This window comes from Heloderma suspectum, chromosome 2 (assembly GCF_057233095.1).
Source record: "Heloderma suspectum isolate Gila_16-S chromosome 2, 16-S_ref, whole genome shotgun sequence".
In the NCBI taxonomy this organism is placed as follows: Eukaryota; Metazoa; Chordata; class Lepidosauria; order Squamata; family Helodermatidae; genus Heloderma; species Heloderma suspectum.
In genome coordinates this window covers 281,755,952-281,782,593 of record NC_139459.1, presented here as the reverse complement: position 1 = coordinate 281,782,593, position 26,642 = coordinate 281,755,952, and the positions used below count along the sequence as shown (strand labels likewise).

Here is a 26,642-nt window from a genome sequence, read left to right as displayed (position 1 = left end):
AGTAGTTGCAGCAGCAGATTTGTGAGGCAATTGCTGCAGCACACTTGCCACCTCTTGTAAAATGCCATCCAAGTTGGTCGTATAATTTTAAAGCTGGACCTAATAGTGGAATTGTTAGAGTTGCTTTTTTAAATCTTTGTGGATCTTTATCGCTGGTTTAAAAAATTGATTCAGGATCCAGAAGGGAAGACGGAAATAGTAGATAAAGTCAGATTTGCATAAGAATGCAGATTGCCTGGGATACTTTTGGGTACTCAGTCCTAGAAGTGGTTGTTTGAGGCAATCCTTCAGTTAAGAGCAGTTCTGCCTCCAGAGTGCGGGTAGAATAAACATTTGATTTTAAAAGGGTTGATTAGTCCAGTGTAAATTAGATTTGTAGTGTAGATTATTCCTTTTGATGCTAATCTATTCGTGATTATGAATATGGATTGAGAGGTGAAACTATTCCAGATTAACTAATCCAGAATAAAGCAATCTAGTTTTGTGCATCCTAATGAGTGGGGCGTATACTAATAGAAGTGCATGCTCTTAATGCTTTGTAGCAGAAGTCACTGCTTCAGTCACTAGAGGGTGTCAGAGTGTTTTCTCTAGAAATTAACAGACAAAGAATAGGCAAAGTCGAGTTAACGTAGCTGAGCAGTTTGCAGTGTGGAACTGGGCTTCACTGGCCTTGAATGATGCAAAGGCTGACAGCTTGTTGGACCTTCATTTCTGCCGCTGAAGAGTTTCTTAAAAGAATCCCTTTGAAGATCATGCTGGCAGCTCAATCCCATAGTAAAAGGGGCTGTTCTGCTGCACCAGTACTTGCACTGTTGTGCTGTTGGTACCCTGATGTACCCTGTTGGTACCCTGATGTAGTCGGGCTATTCCTCTGTGGTTCCATTATTCAGTGTGATTCATCTTCTCTGACCCCACCCCTGTGAGGTCTGTGGCTAGTGATGGACCTGCAGTTTGACGTTCACAAATTGGGTTAAGCCCCAAAATCATAGTTGGTCTGACCAGATTAAATTATATTTGCCTTCTGGTTTAGGAGGCTTGATGGCACACATTGCTTTCACTTTTCATTATTTTCTTCACCATCCTATAGGCCAAAAAGATCCTTTTTATTAAAGTAAACTTAACTGTGATTCAATTTCTGAAAAGAAAGCTATAAAACCAAAGATCTGACAGGCTTGCAATCAGCATCTGTGTTGGCGATAAAGACTGCTTGGGGAAAATAAAGATTTGTTTTTGCAAAATGGGTAGGTGAGAGAGGCATTCATTTATTAAACTTTGGTTTTATGGTTCTTGAGGTGGAAGCAGCTATTGCCCAGAGCCTGATCTCTGCAACTTTTGTAGTTCATGAAAGAATAAATCTGTCCAGACACCACTGAACCACAGATAAAGGCAGCTCTAGCTTTATTGAGATAGTTAAGAACACAGACAGCTGAGGGCATCAGTCCAGAGGAGTTGATGATGGCTAGTCATGGTCTCTGCACAAGAGTGATAGATTCCAGCTGATGTGAAAGTCAACTCAGTTTCCTTAACTACTAAATTCCTTCTATTCTTTTGGGTTAATAGAATCTTTGTGAGCAATTTCTTAAGCAAGAAACATACAGTGTTAACCAAACTGTCTTTAATGCACAGTTCCAAAGTTAAAACACACACACACACCTCTTTTCTCCTATAGCCCTGATTAATCTTATCAATAGCAACTGTCAAGTTCAGTGGTAGATGGTAACTTCTGCCAGGACCATTAGCAATAATCTTTCCTTCAACAGACAGTGAAACCTTGTCCATGTAAAGTAACTCCAGCATTGATAAAACAATATATTTTGATTAAACAGTATATGTGTATTTGACAGAAAATGCCAATAAGGGTGAAATCCTGTGCATGTTTAGACAGAAAAAAGGCCTACAACTTCCAATATTCCTCAGCCAACATGGTAGGCTGGGAAATGCTGAGGGTTGTAAGTTTTTTTCTGTCTAAACATGCATAGGATTGTGCTCTAAACCTTTTAATAAGAAGGAACTAGAAGCTTCTGGCTTAAGACAGTCAGGTCAAGGGTGTGACAAACCTCTTGTATGAAATATAATCTAGATCCATTCTCCTGCATTCTCCATTTTGTTCTGTCTCGTAGTTTAAATGATGGAAGAGCAATAAGAAGGCAGGTCTTCCAGTGGCTTTAAAAGGTTAGACAAATTAATGGAGAATAAGTTTGTCAGTGGTTCTGCATTCATGATAGTTAATATGCAACTTCTACATTCATAGGCAATGGGTTCACACAACATGGTAGCCCACACTCAGTGATTGAGCATGGGTTGTTTTGAACCGCGGGTTGTTTTGAACCGCGGGTTGTTTGTTGAAACATGGGGTAGTGTGTTGTCCGAATCCAGGACATTTTCTGCAGGGTGACTTGTTAACCATGCAGTGTAGCTTGTTAACCACCCTGAACAACCCAGCAACAAACCATGGGCTGTTCGAGAAAAATAAGCCACACTGCATGCTTAACAAGCCACCCTGCAGAAAATGTCCTGGGTTCGGACAACATACTACCTCATGTTTCAACAAAGAACCTGCGGTTCAAAACAACCCATGCCCAACCACTGAGTGTGGGTTAGCGTGTTGTGTGAATGCACCCAATATGTCTCTGAGTGCCAGTTGCTGGTGAGCAACAATGGGAGTGGGCTATTGCCCTCATGTCCTGCTTGTGGGCTTCCCAGAGGTATCTAATTGGTCGTAGCCACTGTGAGAACCAGAAAGCTGGATTAGAGGGACCTTTGCTTTGATCCAGCAGAGCACTTCTTATTGTGATGAAATGTCGAGGGGTTCGTCTGAATGGCCATTCACCAGTCACTTATAACCCTAACCCCACACTCCATCCCATTGCTTTTATGTTCTTATCTTCAGTGTTAGTGCCATGATTTCACATTTCCACTGTGGTGAGGAAGGAGTATAGCCATGCTGCATATAGTTCTACTTTTAAAAATAGACAAGGGGCATGTCCACCGCAGACCTGGATAGAACCAGTGCACAGAGCAGAAAAGGGGAGGAAGGGAGATTATGATGCAGGGAGTAGTTTTGCTGGTAGTCCTGTTCATCACCTTGGGAAGAGTGAGTGTAAAAGGCTAGATGAGCACTAGCTCAGTCTAACAGTGCAGCTGGGGAGCACTCAACTTCTTAAGATTTTTAAAAAAATAATATAGCATTGTTTTTAAAGAGTATACAAAATGGTGCTGGGTTGGTGGGGAGAATTGTGTTGCTGGGAAGCAGAGCTGTCACCAGAGTTAGCTGATGGGTGTCAATGCCACATTTCACACAGCACTTACAATCCTAGAAAATGTGCTTTCTGGGGAAATAATTGCATTTCCCCAGCAACTCAATAGAGTGTTTGAATGGTTGGAAAGGGCAATTCTTCTGTAACAAAAGTGCTTATTGCAGAGGTGCCATCTGGATTGTGCTCAACTGTTTAGTAATAGCTATGCTGATCCTGCATGAAAAAAACACATCTGGAAAGGCTCTCCGATAATCATAGTGGACAAAAGACTCCAATTTGCACGTAGCATAATGATTAATCAAGCCCTGCTGAAACTGCAGATACTGAAAGGTTTTGCGCTTACAGCATTGTCTATTATACCAGCATAGTAGAGAGGGAAGTTCTTTACGTGCCAGACAAGGATTGGAAATAGAATCCATCAGAAGAATAATCTTTTGAGGACACGGATTTTCACAAGATGTGAATATGCTATACTTGATTTCCAGAAATTTGTGCCATATTTCTCCCAGCTTGCTTCCAGTGTGCCTTCTATGAACCCAGGGACGGCTCTAGACTATGGCTAGATCTACACTACTGCTTTATAGTGGTATTGAAGAGCACTGATAACTGTTGGGGCACATTACACATATATATACTGCTATTGTAGTGTTATTTCTGGTCATCATACCAAAAAAGGGATATTGTAGAGCTGGAAAATGCAGAAAAGGGCAACTAAAATGATCAAGGGGCTGGAGCATCTCATCTATGAGGAAAGGTTACAACAGCTGGGATTGTTTAGCTTGGAAAAAAGGACAGATCAAAGGAATTACTTCACACAGCACATAGTTGAACTATGGAATTCGCTACCATAGAAAGTAATGATGGCCACCAATTTGGATGGTTTTAAAATGGGGTTAGACAAATTCCTGGAGGAGAACGCTGTCAATCGCTACTAGATGGCTATGGGCTACCTCCAGTACCAGAGGCACTGAACCTATGTACACCAGTTGCTGGGGAACATGGGCGGGAAGGTGCTGTTGCACTCATGTCCTGCTTGTGGGTTCCTGGTCAACAGCTGATTGGCCACTGTGCGAACAGAATGCTGGACTAGATGGACCCTTGGTCTGATCCAGCATGGCTCTTCTTATGTTCTTATTTCCTGCTTTTTAGTCCACATTATCCAAAATACTGCAATAAACGTCACTGTGTGTCCTACGAGGTATAAATGCACAAGAGGGATATAGCGTTACCATGATGGGTAATGGTATGACACAAGGTGTAGATCTGGCCTAGTGGCCAGCAGCTGCTGCCCTAGGCAATTGCCATGCAATTGCCCCCCCCCCCCAACCGCAGATCTAGGATGAGGTTTTTGGTAAACTGGGAAACATTTTGCCCCTATTTTCTGTTTAATAAAGAGGCAACCCCACCCCCGCATCTTCGGAATCAGAAATATTATCATTTATAATATTAAACCCCCTTTAAAAAATTTTTTACTAAGCGCTGTGTCAGCACAGAGGGTCTGATAAAATCAACAAAAGAGACGAGTGCAGCCATCCACTCTGTGAAGGAACAGAAGTCCTATCCACAACGCCCAAAGGAAGTCCCTGGAAGAAGGGTCCCAGCTGCATTCTCTGGCCAACATGGCCAGCAAGGTGCCGCCATCCCCTAGGCTCAGCCCTCTGAGGACAAAGGAAGCAGCTGCTCTTGAGGAGCCTCTTGCTCCCTGCCTCCAACTGAGAGCAGCAGCAGAACAGGAAGATATCCCGCATCACCTCGCTCCCCTCCACAGCCTCAGTCGTATTCCTTATGTACGCACATGTATTTTTTCCTTCAAATTTGGCACCCCACTTAACTCAGAGCCCTAGGCGACTGCCTAGTTCACCTATATGGATGGCCACCCCTGCATGAACATGTGCCTTCTCTGAAAAGAGTGTGTTGCCCTTTCAACATTATAACAGAAGCCATCTTACAATGTGTGTGCGCGCACCAGTGGAAGATATTTTACATTAAGCAACACACTTTGGGTTCCTTCACACCAGGGTTTTGTCATAGAATCATAGAATAGTAGGGTTGGAAGGGGCCTACAAGGCCATCGAGTCCAACCCCCTGCTCAATGCAGGAATCCAAGTCAGAGCATCCCTGACAGATGGCTGGCCAGCCTCGTCTTGAAGGCCTCCAGCGTGGGAGAGCCCACCACCTCCCCAGGTAATTGGTTCCATTGTCGTATTGCTCTTACAGTCAGGAAGCTTTTCCTGATGTTCAGCCGGAATCTGGCTTCCTGTAACTTCAGCCCATTATTCCGTGTCCTGCACTCTGGGATGATCAAGAAGAGATCCTGGCCTTCTTCTCTGTGACAACCTTTCAAGTACTTGAAGAGCGCTATCATATCTCCCCTCAGGCTTCTCTTCTCAAGGCTAAACATGCCCAGTTCTTTCAGTCTCTCTTCATAAGGCTTTGTTTCCAGTCCCCTGATCATCTTTGTTGCCCTCCTCTGAACCCTCTCCAGTTTGTCTGCATCCTTCTTCAAGTGTGGTGCCCAGAACTGGACATAGTACTCCAGATGAGGCCTAACCAGTGCTGAGGAGAGGGGAACTAGTACTTCCTGGGATTTGGAAGCTATGCTTCTATGAATGCAGCCCCAAATAGCATTTGCCTTTTTTGCAACCACATCACATTGTTGGCTCATCTTCAGCTTGTGATCGACAACAATTCCAAGATCCTTCTCGCTTGTAGTGTGGTTGAGCCACGTATCTATCCCCCGTCTTTTAACTGTGCATTTGGTTTCTTTTTCCTAGGTGCAGAACTTGGCATTTATCCCTATTAAATGTCATTCTGTTGTTTTCTGCCCAGTGCTCCAGTCTATCCAGATCACTTTGAATTTTGTTTCTGTCTTCCAAAGTATTAGCTATCCCGCTCAATTTGGTGTCATCTGCAAATTTGATCAGCATTCCATGCACCTCCTCCTCCAAGTCATTCATAAAAATGTTGAAGAGCACTGGGCCCAGGACTGAGCCCTGCGGTACCCCACTCGTTACCTCTCCCCAGTTTGAGAAGGTCCCATTGATAAGCACTCTTTGAATCCGATTCTGTAGCCAACTGTGGATCCAACGGATCGTTGTTTAATCTAGCCCACTTTGAGCTAGTTTGCTCATCAGGATATCATGGGGCACTTTGTCGAAAGCTTTGCTGAAGTCGAGGTATATGATGTCTACAGCATTCCCACGGTCTACAAGGGAGGTGACTTGATCAAAAAATGAGATCAGATTTGTCTGGCAGGACTTGTTTTTGACAAATCCATGTTGGCTTCGAGTAATCACTGCATTGTTGTCAAGGTGCTTCCAGATGGATTGCTTTATCATCTGCTCCAGAATTTTCCCAGGGATTGATGTCAGACTGACTGGTCTGTAGTTCCCAGGTTCCTCCTTTTTACCCTTTTTGAACATAGGGACTACATTAGCCCTCCTCCAGTCATCTGGCACTTCCCCCGTCCTCCATGATTTCTCAAAGAGAATAGACAGCGGTTCTGAGAGTTCTTCTGCCAGTTCCTTTATGACTCTAGGATGCAGTTCATCTGGCCCTGGAGATTTGAACTCATTCAAAGTAATGAGGTGTTCCTTGACCATATGCCTATCGATCTCAAGCTGCAATCCTGCCCCTTCAGCCTGTACTTCGCCTTTGCCAGGGGGGTCATAGACCCTGTTTTGGGAGAAGACTGAGCCAAAGTAGGAATTGAGCACCTCTGCCTTTTCTTTGTCATCTGTTACCATTTTGCCATCCTTATTTAATAGCTGAACCACCATTTCTTTCCTCTGCCTTTTACTATGCACGTAGCTGAAGCCTTTTTGTTGTTTTTAGCATCCCTCGCTAACCTCAGCTCATTCTTAGCTTTAGCCTTCCTGACGCCATCCCTGCAATTCTGTGCCACCTGCCTGTACTCTTCCTTTGTTACTTGGCCTTCTTTCCACTTCCTATATGTGTCCTTTTTTGTTTTCAGGTCATCGCTAAACTTTTTGTGAAGCCACATTGGCTTCTTCTTTTGTCTTCCACCTTTTCTTCTTGTTGGAATTGTTTGTGATTGTGCCTTGAGAATTTCCTTTTTTAAAAGCTCCCACCCATCTTGGACTCCTTTTCTCGTTAGCGTCGCTTGCCATGGGACCTTACTGATCATTGTTCTGAGTTTATGAAAATCAGCTTTCCTAAAATCCAGGATATGCATTTGACTACACTCAGCTTTTGCTTCCCTTAGAACCAAGAACTCAAGTACAACATGGTCGCTTTCCCCCAGAGTTCCTGTAACTGCTACTTTATCCACTAAGTCATCTCTGTTGGTTAGGATCAAGTCAAGGATAGCCGATCCTCTAATTCCTTCCTCTATTTTCTGTAGGAGGAAGTTATCCGCCACACAAGCGAGGAATTTCCTGGAGTGGCCACGTTTTGCAGAATTTGTCTCCCAACAAATATCGTGGAAATTGAAGTCCCCCATTACTACTACATCATGCTTCCTTAAAACATTGGCTATTTGCTTTTCAAAAGTTTCATCCTTGTCTTCTCCTTGATTGGGTGGCTGGTAGTAGACTCCGACCACCAGGTTCCTTTTATTATTTGCTCCATTTATTTCAACCCAGATGCTCTCAATGGGGCTACCAAGCTCCTCCTCCTGTATTTCTGTGCAGAGATATGTATTTTTCACATACAGTGCAACCCCACCTCCCTTTCTGTTCCTCCTGTTCTTTTTGAACAAGTTATATTCTTCAATTGCTGTATTCCAGTCATGAGAATCATCCCACCAAGTCTCAGTTATACCTATCCGGTCATAATTTCCTTCTTGTATTAAGAGTTCAAGTTCGTTCTGTTTGTTTCCCATACTCTGGGCATTAGTATATAGACATCGAAGACCATGTGCTTCATAGTCTGGCTTTCTTCCTACATGTGTCTGAAGACTATTATTGGGCACTATCAGAGCTGTTCTCTCCGTTGCAGTGCATGCGCCTACGTCCATTGTTACCCCTAACATTACATCTCCCTTCCCCGTAGGATTCAGTTTAAAGCCCTCCTGATGAAGTTCTTCATGCTGTGGCCAAACACATTCTTCCCATCCTTTGTGAGGTGCAACCCGTCCCTAGCCAACAGCCCATCTTCCAGGAAGTATAGCCCGTGGTCCCAGAATCCAAATCTCTCTCGTCGGCTCCACCTTCGTAGCCAGTCATTCACCCGGAGTATTTTTCTTTCCCTTTCTATCCCTCTTCTAACTACTGGAAGGATGGATGAGAAAACTATCTGGGCCCCAAAGTTCTTGAGTTTCCTTCCCAAAGCTTCAAAGTCTGACGTGATCTCTTCGTAGCTCCGCTTGGCGATATCATTTGTTCCCACATGGATGAGAAGAAAGGGATACCTGTCAGTGGGCTTTATGAGTGCAGGCAACCTTTCAGTCACGTCTCTAATCTGTCCTCCCGGGAGACAACATACCTGGCGAGTCCACGGGTCTTCGCGACATACTTGGGTCTCAATCCCATGCATCAAGGAGTCTCCCGCTACTACCACTCTTCTCTTCTTCTTCTTGTAGGCCTGGGTTTCATCGCCTCTGTTTGACTGACCTTCAGCCTCTTGCTCACTCTCGTGCAGGTTCCCCTGTGATTCTTCCTCTGCAGGTTGTCCTCCAGTCTCATCCGCAAGTACCTGGAATCGGTTCCACAGCTCTGCTGCTTCCACTGGTGCAGAGTGGCATCTAGTTCTTCTTGTCCTAACTGTCACCCTTTTCCAAGGAGTATCCTCTACTCCATTTTTCTTCACCTCAGCATTTCCCACTGCCTCATCTTGCTGTTGCTCTTCAAGCTTCTGGTCTTCTCTTTGCTGCTGTAGTTCCCCCATTCTGTCTAAGAGCTCTTCATGTTCTCTTATTCCCCGGAGGGTTGACAGTCGCCGCTCGAGGCCACTTACTTTTTCTTCCAGCAGCGTGATCAACTTGCACTTGTTGCAGGTGTAGGCCATGTTGTTCTCAGGCAAGAAAACAAACATTGCACACACCTTGCAGGTCACCACCACTGGAGAGTCTTGTCCTTCCATAGCCTCTTTTCCCTTTTTATGTCTAGCTTTGTGATTGTTCTAGACTAGCCTGTGCCTACTCCTCTACTCAGTAGAGGTTAAAAGTAGAGTCCCACTGGTGTGAAAGTGTGTGTTACAAGACAAATAAATGGAAAAAAGTTAGTTAAAAAAATTAAAAATTAAAAAAAAAAGTTAGGGGCCTCCCCCTTGACCTCCCCTGCTGAACTCCCCTGGCCAACTCCTGTTTGCTCCCCCTGTCCGCTCACTCTGGTCGCTCGCTCTCTGGGAGCTTGCCTGCTTCTGTAGTCCCTGGACCAACTGGAGCAGCTTGCTCTGCTCTGCTCTGCTCTGCTCAGCTGGGAGTCGGGAAACAGACTGAAGCTTCCCGCCCAGTCAGCTGCTGAGAGTACTCAGGCCACACACCCCCAATTCAGTTGGAGCTCTCAGAAGCACCTGGTGAGCTCACAGCCAATCAGAAGGATAAAGGGCAGCCCCCTGGGCTTCCTGCAGCCCACTTACCTCTTAGCCTCTGTCTCCTTTGTCTCCTTTGTCTCTTCAACCACTGCAACTCCCCTGGCCAACTCCTGTTTGCTCCCCCGTCTGCTCGCTCTGTTCGCTCGCTCTCTGGGAGCTGGCCTGCTTCTGTAGTCCCTGGAGCAGCTTGCTCTGCTCTGCTCAGCTGGGAGGCGGGAAACAGACTGAAGCTTCCCGCCCAGTCAGCTGCTGGGAGTACTCAGGCCACACCCGTCCTATTCAGTTGGAGCTTCTCAGAAGCACCTGGTGAGCTCACAGCCAATCAGAAGGATAAAGGGCAGCCCCCTGGGCTTCTTGCAGCCCACTTACCTCTTAGCCTCTGTCTCCTTTGTCTCTTCAACCACTGCAACTCCTCTGGCCAACTCCTGTTTGCTCCCCCTGTTCGCTCTCTCTCTGGGAGCTTGCCTGCTTCTGTAGTCCCTGGACCAGCTGGAGCAGCTTGCTCTGCTGTGCTCAGCTGGGAGGCGGGAAACAGACTGCGATTGAGATGGCTCCTTCATGGAAGTTTGCGGGCTCTTTACATGACGCAGTGACCCTGCCATGACCCTCCTGCACTAAATGCCCTTTGTTCCGTTTTTAAATAGATGGCAGATAATGAGCTATCAAATAACCTGGTTGTGTTCCGCTTCACTTTCTTCCCTGCAAAGAGTTAAAGTGGCAAGAAGAGGAGCGAGATCAATGAAAGATAATGGAAGACTCAGATATGGGGAGGGGGGAAAGGGAACACATGTAAAGGGAGTCCGTGGTGATCCTGCATTTAAAACATAAGCAGAAAGCCCCGTTTTAAATGCAGGATTTTAGGCTGCTGAAGAAATGCCCTTAGAAAGTGTATGCTAAACCACCCGTGCTTGTACCATTGTTATCTTGTGTTATGGAAGGATCCATAAGAAAATGGGGGCAGGGGAGGGCGAGGGATGGACAAGCCCATGCGTGTATGTGATCAGTTACAATTCTATTCTGGCCAGTTCAAGATATAAGCACAGACTATCCAGAATGTAGATACTGAGCCCTAGGCAAGTGGAGCGCTCCTGCTGAGGGCAGCATTGTGCCCCAACACCATGTGACTGGCATTAGGCATTCCTCTCACATGAGCATGTATCCCATGCAGCAGTTCCAGCCCATCCAAGCAGAGAATAATCAGTGCAGGCTGCCTCTTAAAATGAGGCCTTTATGCTGGCAGGCGGCAGAGTGCCTGCCAAGGAAAGGTGATGCCTCGGGACAGAGAGGCTCTTTCATGCTTGTTTCTTTGAAGAGTGGGGGATCACTATAGCGCAGGGACCCATTAAAGCAGTGCCCTGGAGACTAGGCCTGCATATTAAGTGTGACGGCAGAGAAGTTTAAAATGAAAATTACAGAGATGGTAAAAATGAAATGCTAACCAGGATTTTGGTGTAATCACATGCCTCCAAGAGCAGATGACTGGTATACAGATCTGTAGGTTGTATAAGCTGCCTTGAGTCCTTGTTTGGGGTGGCTGGGTGGGGGGGATGATGACCGAAAGGCAGGCTAGAAGACTTAAAATAAATGAATACTAGCCCTTGTTATAATATATCTCAGTGCTTAGCATTTTCCTGGGAATTAGATGAAAGGAGGTGCTGGGCAGTTTGAGACCTAATTGACAAATTGCTACTTGATTCTAGTATCATTTCCCCCTGCCCCCAAGCCCCTTCCTGCTTATTCCCAGCTGCAAAGTTTGTGTAACGTGAAATGACATCTGATCTCCCCTTTCCCACACATCAGAAATCTGGCACATGGTGACTCCCAGAGTCCTGGGAAATGCATTTCTTTTCACAGACTAAACCTGTGGGTTCTTTTTCTGACTGAACTTGCCCCTCTTGCCTTATGTCTTCTCTTCCTTTTATTTTCCGTAGACTGCAAGTTTATCTGTCATTACCGATGCCGTGCCCTAATCCGGCTTGACTGCAGTGGCCCCAGATATCAAGACAGTGATCAGAATGAATGCAATGAGCAGACAGTGGAAAAGGACACCAATGTGGTAAGCAAATAGTTCTGACTCTTATGCAAGCTGTAAAAAGACAATGAGCTCCTTCTGCACTGAAGAAAATGTATCTGGAATGGCAGGGTACTCTCCATAACAAGAACTTGCATGTGGCCATGCAAAGGATCTCAGGTTCAATCCCTGGCATTTCCAGATAAAGGATTTCCAGTAGCGGGTGATGGGAAAGTCCTCTGCATGAAACCTTGGATAGCCATTTCCAGTCAGAGTAGAGAATACTAGGCTAGATGGGTCAATAGTCTGACCCAGTAAGGTGGTTTTGTACATAAATATGTAACTTTTGCACCGGGTTCTTCGCGATACAAATGTCTGAATGGATCATGTCAAATAACAACCTTAGTAATGCCATACCACTGAAAAAGCAGGGCTAAGCATGTTACCAATTAACATTAAGAATGTGGAAGTCTGTACCAAAGCAGGGAACTACACCTGCCCCTGCAAAGTGGGCTTTTAATGTACTATCCAGGTATGCATATCCTTCTAAGATGTTCAGGAACGTTCTAAACCAGAAACAGGGAACATGTGGCCCTCCATATATTGACTGCAACTCCCATCATCATTCTCATGATTGGCTATGCTGACTGGGGCTAATGGGAGTTGCAGTCCAACAACATCTCAAGGGCCAGCGTTCCCCATCCCTGCTCTACACTAAGTACTCCTTTTCCTTTGTATCTGCACTGCCATGTTTCTCTCATCTTCTCTTATATTTAGTATAGCAACAGGCACACATTGTAAGCAATGGAAGGTGATTTTATCAGTGCCTGGCCTGTCTGCTTGAGAAAATCTTCCTATTGGGATATGTGGGAAACCTTTGTCTTTCCCTCACTATACACAGAATTTAGCTTGCATTTTCAGTACAAGTTCAGACTTAGCTGAAAAGGGGAGGGGATCATAAATTTCAACATGGTCCTGGCAGATCCAATTCCATCCTCTTATGGCAGTGCTTCTTGCTACAGCTGGGGCTGGATGCTGCTAACATGTCCCTGGGGACAGGGAGTGCTGAAAGGGCAAGCACTTAGAGATGCAAGACCCATTAGCTCAGCTGAGATTGTTCATTGCCAGTTAACCCTTGGCCATGTGCTGGAGTAAAAGTTTCTGCTGTGGAATCACACTGCCTAGCAACAGTACTTCCCAAGACAGATAGGCATGCACACACAAGGGAAATGTATGTGGGGGAAATCCCAGATTGTACCCCTCAAAGTTCTATGTCCTATATTCTTCTATCTCTTTGACCTCTTGCTATGCCCTGTCCTGTAATTTAAGCCACTATGCCTTAAAAGCCCTCTTGCTTGGAATTCCTTTCCTGTCACTGTTCATGTTTCCATGAATTGCTTGGAGAACCGCAGCCAGCATGGAGCTAGTTATAGAAGAATGGTGGAACAGTCATAGTGCAACCTAGGGGCAGGGAGACATCTGGATTTAATTCTCTGTGTCACAAGGAACCTTTGCTACTTTACAACAAATCCATGGCTGGATCTACTCATGCATAAAGCAGCAGAATGAACATTTATCATTTCTAACTGCAGGTCTGTGATCACATTTTTAATGCTCCCTTGCACAAAATTTACCCGTAAACAGATCACTAGCACAGCAGGGAGAGGGATGGGTATGGACTATTTATTTTATTTATTTATTTATTGCATTTATACCCCGCCTTTCTCCCTCTCGCAAGGAACTCAGGACTAGAACTTCTGTCCTGATTTACTAGTTTTCTTCTTGCAGGGAGCTGTTTATGTGGGGGAGCACTGAAATATGTATCCAATACCTGCAGTCTGAAGTGGTGTAGACCACTCTACCACTTCATTCTGTGCATGTGTAAACCAACCAGACTTGTTTGGCCTTGGACAAGTTATTTATTTCCAAGTTATAGATTTCCAGTCTATATACTGGAAATAGGGTTGGTTGTTGGAGCAAGTACACTGAATGACTGCAAGATATAGATGCGTTGCAGCAATAGTCCCATTTGTTACAGAAAATAATGAAAAACACAATAAATGATGTTCTATAGGCTCCATGCTGTGCTAGAAAACATCTGTCCCCGATGAGCAGGAAGGAGAATCCGTGGGCTTTTGAAAGGCTGAACAAACACACGCACGCACAGAATTCTTGGTCCTACAGCCGGCAGCCCTTGAAACTTTTATTGGCAGAACCGTGGAGGAGAGCAGAGAGGGCGGGGGCGAGGGAGAAAGGCTTGCTATTCCGGGAGGACCTGAAAGGCGCGCTGAAGAGAAAGCCAGTAAGCGCGACTCCACCTCGCGCGGCTGGTTTGGGGATGAAATCACTGCCGCCGCGGCGAAGAGGAAAGGGGCGGGGCGCGCGAGCTCCGCGCCAGGGAAGCGGCTCCCGTTGCCCCGCCCTTCGCCCAATCAGGCAGGCGCGTGCGGAGACTGTATACGTTTCAATCCCAACGGCTGCCGGGGGGGGGGGGGTGCGGCGCTGACGCTGCTCCCGCAGGGAACCCTTGTGTGTGCCGCTCGAGCAGCTCGGCCGGGAGCGCGCGGTCGTCGCATTGTCGGGGGTCCCCAGGCGGCAGGTACAGCAGCCTTGTCCTTCCCGGCGCTATCGTCCCTAGGGAGCCCGCTGAATTGCCCGCTCGCCGCGAGGAGGAGATTGCGGCGGTAGTCCGGAGGGCTTGAAGCCGGCGCGCCTTCTCTGGCGCAGTGCGGGGTCCTCGCCACGCGGAGAAATTTGGTCTGTGGGTGAGGTCGGGGCTCCTCCAAGCGCGGGACGAAGGAGACCGGTGTGTGTGTGTGTGTGTGTGAGAGAGAGAGAGAGAGCGAGGGAGAACCGGTTCCTCTGCGTAGCCGGGAGTGCGAGAGAGAAGTCTTCCTCCTCCGGCTAAGCTGGGCATGAGCGAGTGTGAGGCGGCGACCACCCCGTCTTTCGAGATGACCTGGAGCAGCACCACGAGCAGTGGCTACTGCAGCCAAGAAGACTCCGACTCGGAGCTCGAGCAGTATTTCACGGCCCGAACCTCTTTCATCCGCAAGCCCCACAAGGAAAAGGTGAGGCGCGCGCGCTGCTTCCCTCCTCTTCCTCCCCTTGCTGAGACCCGGGCGTCTGTGCCTCCGCTCTCCCCACTGGTCTCCGAAAGAGGCCGTTCTAGGCTGGCTGTGCGAGATGCGCCCCGCACGACTATCCCGCCTACATCTTGCCGTGAACGCAATCGATTCCCCCGCCGTGTTAAGGCCTTCCCAACTCCCGAGTATAGTCGATTACGGGGGGGCGGGGGGAGATACACGTAAAAGATAGACACCCGCTCGTGGCTATCTTGTACGTGTACCTGGTTTTCCAGAAAGCCGATAAAAGAACAAAATCACCGGGAATTTCAAAGTGTAACACCCCACCCCCACCCCAACAGCGATTAATTAAAGTGAATGAGCTCCTGCTGATCTAGGGTCAACCTTCCCTGGAGAACAGCTCAGGAAAAAAGACAAAGCAGGAGTGAACGGGGATGGGGGGAGAGGTAACTTCATTTATTTTTCCAGCTTAAAGCTGGCTCAGAAATGGTCAGTGTGGCCTGTCTGCTGTTTCAGGTGCCAATGGGGGGGGGGGGGCATGACTGATTACCTTACATACAGTAGCAGTTTGGTAGTAGGTAGCTAGTTTCCAGGTCCAGTCAAAAGAGATTGCCAGAACGTATTTGTGTTGGGAGGCTGTCTCTAAGTTAAGGGTACCAATTTCCATTAAATAAGGAAGAACTGAATACCAGATGGGAGAGTTATGTGGAGTGTTGGTAGAGCTCCACTGAGAGAGCAATGGCTGCGCTCCAAAGCACATGAAATGGGGACAAAATGGATAAACGGATATGGAGGTTAATGTTGATTTTGCTGGTACCGTGTTTAGTTTTGTCCCAGCTGGATGATTGTATCACCTTTGTTTTTCTTACACTTCAAGGTGGGAAAACGAGTAGTATGTATATGGCAGTAAACTGAGAAGGGGACAGTTGTATGGGTTTTGTCTCTGTGCTAGTTAAATTCCTCTGCCACTTCAGACAGTGTCGCCCAGACACCACCACAAAGGAGAAACACACTGACTAGGAGGAGGAGGGACTAACAGGTGTGAGATTATGGCTTAGAAGGGTCTACATCCGGAAAGCCTTAAGCCACTATCGCAACTTAACAGACTTCATTCAAGAATAATAAGTGAATGGTCACGTGGGGACAAGATGAGATTACCACACGGTGTTACAATATGATGACAACAAGCTGACATAACTGTCATTCACATTCATTTTGGATGGGCCAGGCCCTAGCGAATATGTGGGTGGGAAGATCAACGTAGCTAATCTGTTGTGCAACATTCCCTGCTATAGGTTTATGTATGATGAGATAAGCTTTTTTTATTATTATTATTATTAAATTTATTAATCGCCCATCTGGCTGGTCACCCAGCCACTCTGGGCGATGTACAACATACAATAAAAACAGTTTAAAACAATAAAATTCTACAATAAAAACATTTTCTAAAATACCCTAACCCACCCCAAATGCCTGCCTGAACAACAACGTTTTTAATGCACGACGGAAGCTCATTAAAGAGGGGGCATGGCGGAGTTCCCTAGGGAGGGAGTTCCACAGAGTGGGGGCCACCACAGAAAAGGCCCTCTCCCTCGTCCCCACCAGTCTAGCTGTCCTGGCTGATGGGACAGAGAGAAGGCCATCTGAGGCTGATCTTGTTAAGCGGCCTGTCTGGTGCTGCTGGAGGCGCTCCTTAAGATAGGCTGGGCCGGAACCATATAGGGTTTTAAAGGTCAAAACCAACACCTTGAATTTGGCCTGGAAAACAACTGGTAACCAGTGCAACTCCTTCAGCACTGGAGTGATGTGATCTCGCCGGCGGCTGCCTTTAATCAGGTGAGCCGCCGCGTTCTGTACCAGCTGCAGTTTCCGAACCGTCTTCAAGGGTAACCCCACGTAAGCTTGGAATGAAGATATCCATGGATATGTGCAGCCACTAAATGAAAGCCCAAGAGGTTTTTCTAGTTTTTTGGAAACCACTTTACTATTCTTCTGACTATTTGGGTTCAGATATGTGGTGCCTTGTTACACCATTTTCAAAGCATTGCAACTTGGAAATTGAAATATATTTGATCTCCAAGGGGAAAACCCCTTGACTTGTTGCCACCTAAGTACTGCCAGTGCCTTTTGCCTATATGAAGTATTGAAAATTAGCTTATTTTTCAAACCCAGCTCTACACAATAAGTAAGCTGTTTGGGGATGACCATGGTCAATATCTCACACAAGACTCTGCTTATATCAGCTGGCAGGAAAGAGCATTGTCCAGAGGCCAAAATAAGGTAGAGACCAAGAACCCTGGAATCAAATTTATTTCTAGCTCTGCCACTGATTCAAACTTTGGGCTTGGGGCAGGCTTGGTGCCTCAGACATGCTTCTGTAAAATTGTAAAGATAGCAGCTGTCCATTACCAAAGATGCTAATGCATATTACAGCTATATAGCCTATTAAGGTTCTCAGTTCTTGCAAAATACCTGCATCTTTTTCCTCTTCCTCATGGTGTTTACTAATTCTAAAACCTTGTTTAGAATTAGTACTTAATTTCTTAAAGGAAAGGTACACTCCGGGAGAGAGCGGAGGACAGGAAGGCCTGGCGTGCTATGGTCCATGGGGTCACGAAGAGTCAGACACGACTTAACGACTGAACAACAACAACAACAACCATAGGCTCAAGCCTGCCTGGAATACAGTCACCCTGTAAGGTGGAAGCCTTGTCCCTCATCCCACGCTCTGGTTGCTAATGTATATATTCTGGAGCTTCCAGAACAGATTCTGGGGTATGCAAATTAAGTCCTGCTCGTGATTGCACTGCACTTTGTCTTTGTGAAATGGTAGTAGAGCTCTCCTGAAAATACGTATTATGGGACATCGCAAATGAGTCCAGGTCCCACACAGGAGTATACTTTGCAAGATCTGAAGACATGCCTTTTATATTTTAGTCCATTGCTTTCCCTTCTCTTTCTCTCTGTCTCCCAGTGTTGTGCTGTCAGTACTATTTGTGAGGAATATGGCTGCCATAGATAATATCTTGTGTCATCAGATAACTAGTATAGTTATTATGGGCATGGTGTGCTTGTATATTACAAGGGCTGCTGAGGAAAATCAGTGTGACACTCTTAACACCTGTAAGACTTCTGTCATTGGGAGCTAGGCTACAGAACATCATGGTTCGGTGATAGGTTTTTGCCCTCACTGCAAGTATGCTCAAGTTTAGCACTTTACTTTCCCGTAGGAGTGAAGAGCAACCATTCATTCATATGGGAGAAAGTAACATGTTACACTCAGAGATGGCAGTGGCATGGGGGTTAAACTGTCTCCAGTTGACCTCTGCTGTTTACAATGAGTGATTGTTATTTGCGTAGCCAAACAGTGGGTTTGTTTCTTGGTTGTGCTAGACACCTGGGACCTGGCTTTTATATATAGGTACAGGCAAGATACAAATCGGTGATGTTGAAATTCACTCTGGAAATCTTCAGATTGTTATAGTCATATGACTGCCTACACAAAGAAGTGGGTGAACTTATTAAACTTCCTTTAAGGGCATTAAGTAATACTATGAAAATGCAGAGTGGTGCCATATTAAGAATGGTTTTGCTTGATTTGGGGAGGGGGGTTGCAGAAAGGCAGTGCCTTCAAAGCACCTTTCCTCCACACTACCACATGCTCCTTGCCAGTGTGCCAGGAAAGAAAGCAGCCTGGCTGCTGCTATTGTGTAACCATCAACAGCTGAGCCTGCCTGAGGATTCAGAGCCAATGTGGCTGTGGGCACCCAGGTGCAAGATGCATCCAAAGGCAGCCTGGGCTTGTCTGCATGGTGATAACTGCTTGGAGCCTTCCCTAGAGGGGTACAGAGCCCAAAGATAATGTTTTCTGGAGATGAAGAGCCATTTAATTCTGTCTCTGCTCCCAGTGGATCTTGCTTTTGATTTATTTGCATTGGAGTTAATGAGATTAACAGCTAAATGGGATCCCCATGTGTATGACCAGAGTGTGATAAAGATTCAATAGGTCCCTTTGGAAGGCAGATTTGGAAGGGGGAAGTGTTAGTCATCTGTGATTAAGGATGATAGAGCAGGGTGGTAATACAGCCCATCTGCATCAGATGAAGAGAAGGGTGGGAGGAACAAAAGAATGGGAAAGCGGGGGGGGGGGAAAGTTGGCAGAGGATCAGAGATGCATTTTAATGTCCAGATCTAGCAAGTCTCTCAGACCTGAGAAATGGAATTAGCAACTGTTAACCCATTAATATAGCATCTACTATGAGTTCAGCATGGAGTGGTTCAGAAGGGCTGAAATGGACATGCATTTACACTCCCTTGGCCATAGCATGACATTTGGTATTGTAAAACTCAACCATTATGACTTGCTATTCTAAAGTTCAGAAGAGAGATGTACAACTTGTCTAATCTGTACAGGATAGGGAAAATATGTCTGGAATTCCTGCACTGAGCCCTGTTCATTAACCAGGGGATGTGGGTAGTACAGAGTAAATTTTTTTGGTTGAGATCCAATCTTAGACTTCTCAAATATGTACACTTTTTTTCCTCCAGGCACACCAGATCCAGTGAAAGAGGAAACTGAGATGTTCTTTAGTCCCTATTGGTTAGCTTGCTATCTGCTGATAACTTATGCTGAGTCTGCCTCCAGCATAATCTTCTGGGGCACCAAGACATCCTTTGGTTTGCTTGCAGTGAGAGAGGCTCCGTTGTGGAGTTGGACAAAACAGAATTGGCATGTTGGCTATAGCTTGCTTTGCAAGTCTCTCAAACATTAGTTTCTGGGTGTCTCCTCGACCTCATGCAGAAAGGCAGTGTCCTAATGGCATAGAATGCAGGGCTTAACCTATACTATTCTTATTTCATCTGGCATGTATGTCTGTATATGGTCAAATAGATTGTTTTGGGAACAGTTCCAGCACTGGTTTCTGGGCAACAGAAATGAGTTTTTATCATAAGGTATAATAAAAGGCCCACACTGGATCACAAGAGGAGTTACTATAAACTGTTAATACATGACATCTCTGTATTAAATACCCTAGTCTAAATACGAAATACAGTCTAAATACTACATAAATAATAAATATTGAGCCTCAGGAGATGACTGAGGTATTTAATGCTGATATGTCATGTATGAACTAGTTTACCTGTAGAAGGGGTGAGCAGCTTTTTTTTATAATAGGGCTGTGTTGGAAAGCTGAATTGGCCAGAAGGCCATAGCTAATGGTTTCATACTAATATATGAACTGAGGGAGGGATGTTTCTGATAGTTATTTCTGAGTGTGCATGAGCAACGATAATTTCTGCTAGTACATGTTACATCAGATAATTGTACTGTAGTAGATAGAAGAACTTCTATAATTTTAACAGCAATTACAGTTCTTGAGGGACCAAATGCCCTGGAATTTCTGATTCTGAAGAGTTACAATCTCTTGAGTTGGCCTCTCGGATTATGAAATAAACTTTAGAAAGCTGTTTGTGAGAGAGAAAGACAGAGAGCCTCTACACCTTTTTCATCAAGGAAGCTGAACCCTGTAATAAGCATTGATAAGGCAATTAATGGATTTATGTGCCTGACTCATTCTGCCAAAGTTCAGTTTTTGAAAGAACTTGAACATGTTTTTATCTGGAGTCAGGAGAGCAAAGAAGAGGGAGTGGCAAGGAAATGGAAGTTGTATCACCAATAGTTCCAGGGGGCAGGAAAGAGGAGCTATTAGTGATTAATTTGGGGGCCATTGGCCTTTCTAGTCTTTCTGGTTGCAAAGAAACTTTAGTGATTTGCAGAGTAAACCAAGCTTTTGGATACAGTGAAAACTGAAACTGACAAAAAGTTAACAAAACCCCAGGTAACAGAATATTCTAGGGAAAAATCAGGTTTGTCGGCTGTAAGCTAGGAAATAGTTCAAATGTTCTTCTACTAAGGTGAGTGCTATGTCTTCTGTCTGCTCATGGTGCAGTCATGGAACACACAACTTTCTTTCTCTGCATCATTTGCATCTGTCATGTTAATCCTAACAGATAAGAATATATGTCAATCCACAATCTATCATGACAGTTCAAGACCTAGTTAAAAGTAAGTTTTAAAAGGGCAATACTTTTAAAAAGCATTGCAAGTTTAGGCTAGAACTTAAATGCAGATAAGTGAAGTTTGAATGAGATCACATTTTTGACCTAGCTTTTACCTGAGCTGGCCAGATTACCTTTAATCATCTTCAGTTATGAACACCCATAACACCCTTGAAACATTAACTCCAGTGAAACAAGTCATTGGTTTGGCTGAAAAGCCCTTGGGATTGCCAGATTTCCACACAGTGGTTGGGTTCATGTGACACAATAAGCTACGCTGGTTTATTTTTCTGAATTAGCCATGATGGTTTATCGTGTCATCTGAGAGCGATTTTCCCCAACCACAGTGGTTTATTTAGCCAAAATAAGCCACCCTGATAAGCCATAGTCTGCAGTGAGATTTATTTTAACCATCATGGCTTATCATGTTGTCTAGTGCTCCAGAGTGGTTTAAACAGATCACCAACAGAGTCACCTGGAAAGAGCAGTCAAAACCACTGCCTTCACTCTGTTCCTCTCAGGTGATCTCTGTTTCAGAGATCTGCCTAGCAACAGATTGCACCCTCTGCCTGTCTCCGCCCCTTCCCCTCCTTCAGTGGTGTGCCCTGCAAACTCCAAAGAGTCACCCCCACATTTCCCACAGAGAGGCATAGCTATGCAGGGTTTTAGTTCTGTCTGTGGTGCCTCCCTGCAATGAGAACCCGTGTATGAAATTTTGTTCCATTCCTGCAAACTTCCAAGGGTTTAGAGCCGCTACCCCCTTTTTGGTGCCAAGGTGTTTCGCTCACATGTGTTGTAATTGCGCAGGGTTTGGGTTGTGCATCAGGTGCCTTCCCATGAGGGGAGGCTGTGTATGAATTTTTGTCCCATTCCTGCAAACTTTCAAGGGTTTAGAGCCCCCATCCCCTTTTTGGTGCATGCAGCTGGAAATAAGTGAAAGGCTTGGAAATCAAGCTTGGAAGTGTGGCAAGATATGAGTTCCACCACAAAGGAAACTGGGATACCATCCCAGCTGAGCAGGAGGACTATAGAGGGAGGAGGGGCGAGGGGGGGAAATAAACCATGCTGTGTAGCTTAATTGTCTGATCGTGTGAGGGATCACAGTAGCTTGTTTTCAAAATAAGCTACTGTAAGTAGCTTATAAATCACCATGGCTTAAAGTGACGTGCAAACCCACCCAGTCTCTTTAGAACCAGGCCCAGGTAACCTAATGAGAACTCCAATAGGTGAGGTAGCCACAGATCTATTCAGAAGTTGCTAGTGAGAACACCCTCCTTTGATAGGATAGCCACAGAGCGTTCAGCCCAAATACAAAGGGGGTGGTTGTAGTTCCCATGTATACATACTAGAGGCTTTCAGCTTGGTATTAACCTAATTTTTGATGCACGGTCATGAAAGTAGGGCAGGTTTCATTCCAGGTTTGCTTCCCAACCTCTGTGCCCCTTTAATCATTTTTATGGCCCACCCACTAGCATGGAACAATATTGGCTTGGTGGGGAACAACGGGAGAAGGCTATTGTCCTCATGACTTGTTCAGGAGCTTCCCAGGGGCATCTGGTTGGCCACTGTGGGAAATAACCTTGCTAGTGTAGATAGAGCTTTGGTCTGATCCAGCAGGGCTGTTATGCATATGTGGCTATTTATTTCAGTAGAAATTGAGTTCCTTTTTACTTTGCCTGCACAACCCTGTAGTATTAAAAAGACAGACCAGTGAGGGTCACTGAGGGTGATTACCACAGGCTATCTTCATTGTTTTTTCTTTGCAGATGAGCCACATATAGTGCAAAACTGCTCTAAAGAAATACAGCAAAAACAAAGCAGGCCTGGCCTGAGCAAAGCAGCCAAGAGGCTATCATCATCATGGCGATCACTTGTGACCGAGTAAGATTGTCTTCCAAAAATAGAATCTATATAGATAACTCTTTAAAAGGATTAGACGGATTCATAGAAGATAGGTCAATCAACACATTAATCTCTAGCAGTGGGTCTGCAGGTGGCTGTAAAGGCCAATTCTGGATCTACACAGCCTCCCACAGTGAGGACGTAGGTTTCCAGGTGGAAGGCGGTCACGGTGAGGGTTTGCTTGACGTGCCTTCCGCTGAGCTCATTTCTCTCTTTCGCTCTGTACTCATGCTTCTTCAAAGTCCATAGCACCTTTAATATAGGCTGACCTCCAGTTGGAATGCTCATGAGTTAGAGCTTCCTAGTTCTCAATGCTTATGTTACATTTTTTTAGATTAGCTTTAAGAACATCTTTAAATCTCTTTTGCTGTCCACCAACATTCCATTTTCCATTTATAAGTTGGGAATAGAGTAACTGCTTTGGAAAATGATAATCAGGCATTTGAACAACATGGCCGATCCAGCGAAGTTGATGTTGGAGACTCATTGTTTCAACGCTGGTGGTCTTTGCTTCTTCCAGTACGCTCACATTAGTCCATCTGTCTTCCCAAGTAATTTGCAGAATTTTTCGGAGGCAGTGTTGGTGGAGTTTTTCAAGAAGTTGGGAGTGGCATTTATAGATGGTCCATGTTTCACAGGCGTACAGTAAGGTCGGTAGTACAATGGCTTTGCAAACGAGCATTTTGGTCTCCCTCTGAGTGTCCCGATCCTCGAACACTCTACGTTTCATTCGGGAGAATGCTACAGTTGCAGGGCACAGGCGATGCTGAATTTCAGCGTTGATGTCAGCTTTTGTGGAGAGATGGCTGCCAAGATAAGAAAAGTGATCGACATTTTCCAGCATCACACTGTTAAGCTGCATTGATGGCACTACAGAGGGATTCGTTTGTGCTTGCTGGTAATGCACTTTGGGTTTTTTGATGTTAACTGAGCGGCCGAACTTTTCATATTCTTCTGTGAAGATGCTTAGGATAGTTTGGAGATTTTCCTCTGAATGTGCGCAGATTACGTTATCATCAGCATATTGAAGTTCTATGACAGAGGATGTAATTACCTTACTTTTTGCTTTCAGCCTACTGAGATTAAAAAGTTTTCCATCTGTTCGATATATGATTTCTACGCCAGTGGGAAGTTTCCCTTCAACCAGGCGTAGAATCATAGTGATGAAGATAGCGAATAAGGTTGGAGCAATGACGCATCCCTGTTTAACGCCAAGAGGCTATATCAAATTGGAGTCCAGCAATTATCCAGAGCTAACATTTCTTTTGTGAATGAGTGGGGACCTTTTTGAGAGAGCTTGATCTTTGTAGGGCAATTGCTGATGGTCCCATGCTCCCTGTATTGGTGACAAATGCCAACACCTGGAAGTTCACCTAGTCATTCTAGGGGTTAACTTTCCTGCTTAGTAATTTTCAACATTTTTAAAGGCATATGAGAGAACACTCCTGAATTCTTCCTTCATAGGGTAAGGTATTCAACTGCTTTAACCTATGGTGCAATCAACCCCATGAATTAGTGGGCATTTCTACACCAGGCTAAAATCCTGCATTTAAAACAGGGCTTTCTGCTTCCCTTTTAAATGAAGGATCGCAACTGACTCCCTTTACATGCGCTTCCTCTCCCTCCACCCTGTCATCCAAGTCTTTCATTATCTGTCATTGATCTCACGCCTCTTCTTGTGCTTTAACTCTTTGCGCTTTCAACGAAGAGGAAGTGGGGAGAGGAAGCGGAACACAACGGGGTAATTTGATAGCTGTTTCTCTGCAATTATTAAAAATGGAACAAAGGGCATTTAGTGCAGGAGGGTCACAGCAGGGTCACTGCATTATATAAAGAGCCTGCAAACTTCCATGAAGAAGCCATCTCAATCACAGGATAAAAGCCCGGTGGGAAGGAGCCCATTGTCTGTCTAAAAAACATGGGTCTTTTGGAAGAGGTCTAATTGTAAACAGAAGCATGCAGGTAGTAGAGAATCTTCATTGCAAGCAGGGGTATAGTGGGGCAGAATTTTCAAAACTTAGAGAGCAATCCTATGGTCCCTGGGAGAGTGTCCCAGGGACAATAGGGTATGTCACAGTCCCCCTCCAAAAGCCATAGACACTCCTATGACTTTGGGAGGGGATTATCTGAGATCTAATCCCACCCCCACCTCCTCGCAGCATCTGTGGAAAGAGCTGCGGTGCCTGCTTTCCAAGGTCGCAAAAGCGACTTTGCATGACCTTGTAGAGGTCAAAAAGGGGAGGGGAGGGGAGAGGCCAGGGTCGGATCTGTACTGTAGCCTCTCCAGCTCTATCCCTGCCCACTCGTGACTCCTGTAGACTCCTCAGAGGCATGTCTAGAGGGGGGGCAGGAAATGGAAAGGTGAAAATCACCTCTTTTGTTCCTCCCATCCTGTTAGCAGCAGCCTGGCAGGGCATAGGATACCCAGAAACATCCAAGATTGCTTCTGTCTAGAGTGTGGCAATCCCATAGGATTGCACATTTAAGTTATCCTTTACATACAAAAAAAGATTCATACTTGGACCCAAAAATATCCCAGGAACTTGATTACCCAGGCTTCTAGGAATAAAACAACCCTTTTGCATAGTTGGTTCAGGATAGGCACACAGGCCAGTTCAGAAATCATCACTGGCTAAAAAGCCACGGTGGCTTGTTTAAACCACAGTGTGTGCCGGATGCAACTTGCATGATCACCCACTTGGCCATGGCTTTTGTTGGGTTGTTGTTGGTCCAAACTAGGTCAATGTCAGCGGGTACAAATTTGAAAATATAGCCATAGCTTGGAATGTATTTCAGAATTGATAGTCACTCAGTTCTGATACTTGTGGAAGAAATTTTCAGAGGAGCTTATTGTAATGAAATAAGAAGAACTTATTTCTCCTTATAAATAACGGTGATTTACTTAAATAAATATCACAGTTTCAATTACAAGTATTTGACCATTCTTTACAAAGAGCCCAATTTCCTTCTGCTTCAGTCTATCAAATCATGAAAGTAATCCTGTGATGCTTTTGCATTTTATAAACCTTATTTAATTCTCACCGGGATACTTGATATAGAGCATTATTATCCTTCAGAGATGGAGAACTGAGGCCAAATAAAATTACAGTACTGTGTAACCTTAAAGAAAAAGATACTGTGACATTAGCTGTTGTAGGTTACTACCGGTTGGTTTTTTATTTTTAAAAGTATATCCAACCCTTTAGTATGCTACTCTTAGGTTTGCTAATTAAAAAAAACCCAATAGATCAGCTTGTCAAAAACATTAAAATGGCAGAACCATTAAAAGCATAAGAGCATCATTCATAGCAGCAAAATAAAACCAGAAGAGATGACATTTTAAAAGGCCTTAGAAAATTAAAGTGTTTTTCTCTGGTGCTGAAAAGACTTAAGAGTGGATGCCAGGCTAGCTTCCCTGGGGAGAGTCTTTCAAAGACAGGGCACTACAGCTGAGAAGGCTCTGTCTTCAGTCACCACCTGCCTAACTCCAGAGAGCTGGAGCACTCAGAGGAGGGCCTCTAACTGTGACCTCAGTACATGGGCATGTTCTTGTGGGAGAAGATGGTCTTTCAAGTACCTATGTTTCAAGCTATATAGGACATTATAAGTAAGCACCAGCACTTTGCATTTTTCTCAGAAATGGACTGGCCACCACTGTAACTGTTTTAAAACTGGCAGTATATGTTCCTTTGAGCTGGTCCCTGACAACTGCATTTTGGACTAACTGAAGTTTCAGAGATCTTTGAAGGCAGCTGCACGTAGAACATATTGCAGTAGTCTAATCTGGAGACTACCAGAACATGGGTTGTCCTGGGTATCTATGCCTAAGCA

The 26,642-nt window shown here is 45.1% G+C and overlaps 1 protein-coding gene across 1 annotated transcript in view; it reads left to right on the top strand.

Moving 5' to 3' along the window:
- RASSF1 (Ras association domain family member 1) overlaps positions 1 to 26,642 on the top strand; it is a 48,409-nt gene that overhangs the window by 9,949 nt on the left and 11,818 nt on the right. The window contains exon 2 of the mRNA XM_084839640.1: positions 11,684 to 11,808. Coding sequence (XP_084695766.1) covers positions 11,684 to 11,808 — 125 coding nt within the window. The remainder of the gene's footprint in view (positions 1 to 11,683; positions 11,809 to 26,642) is intronic.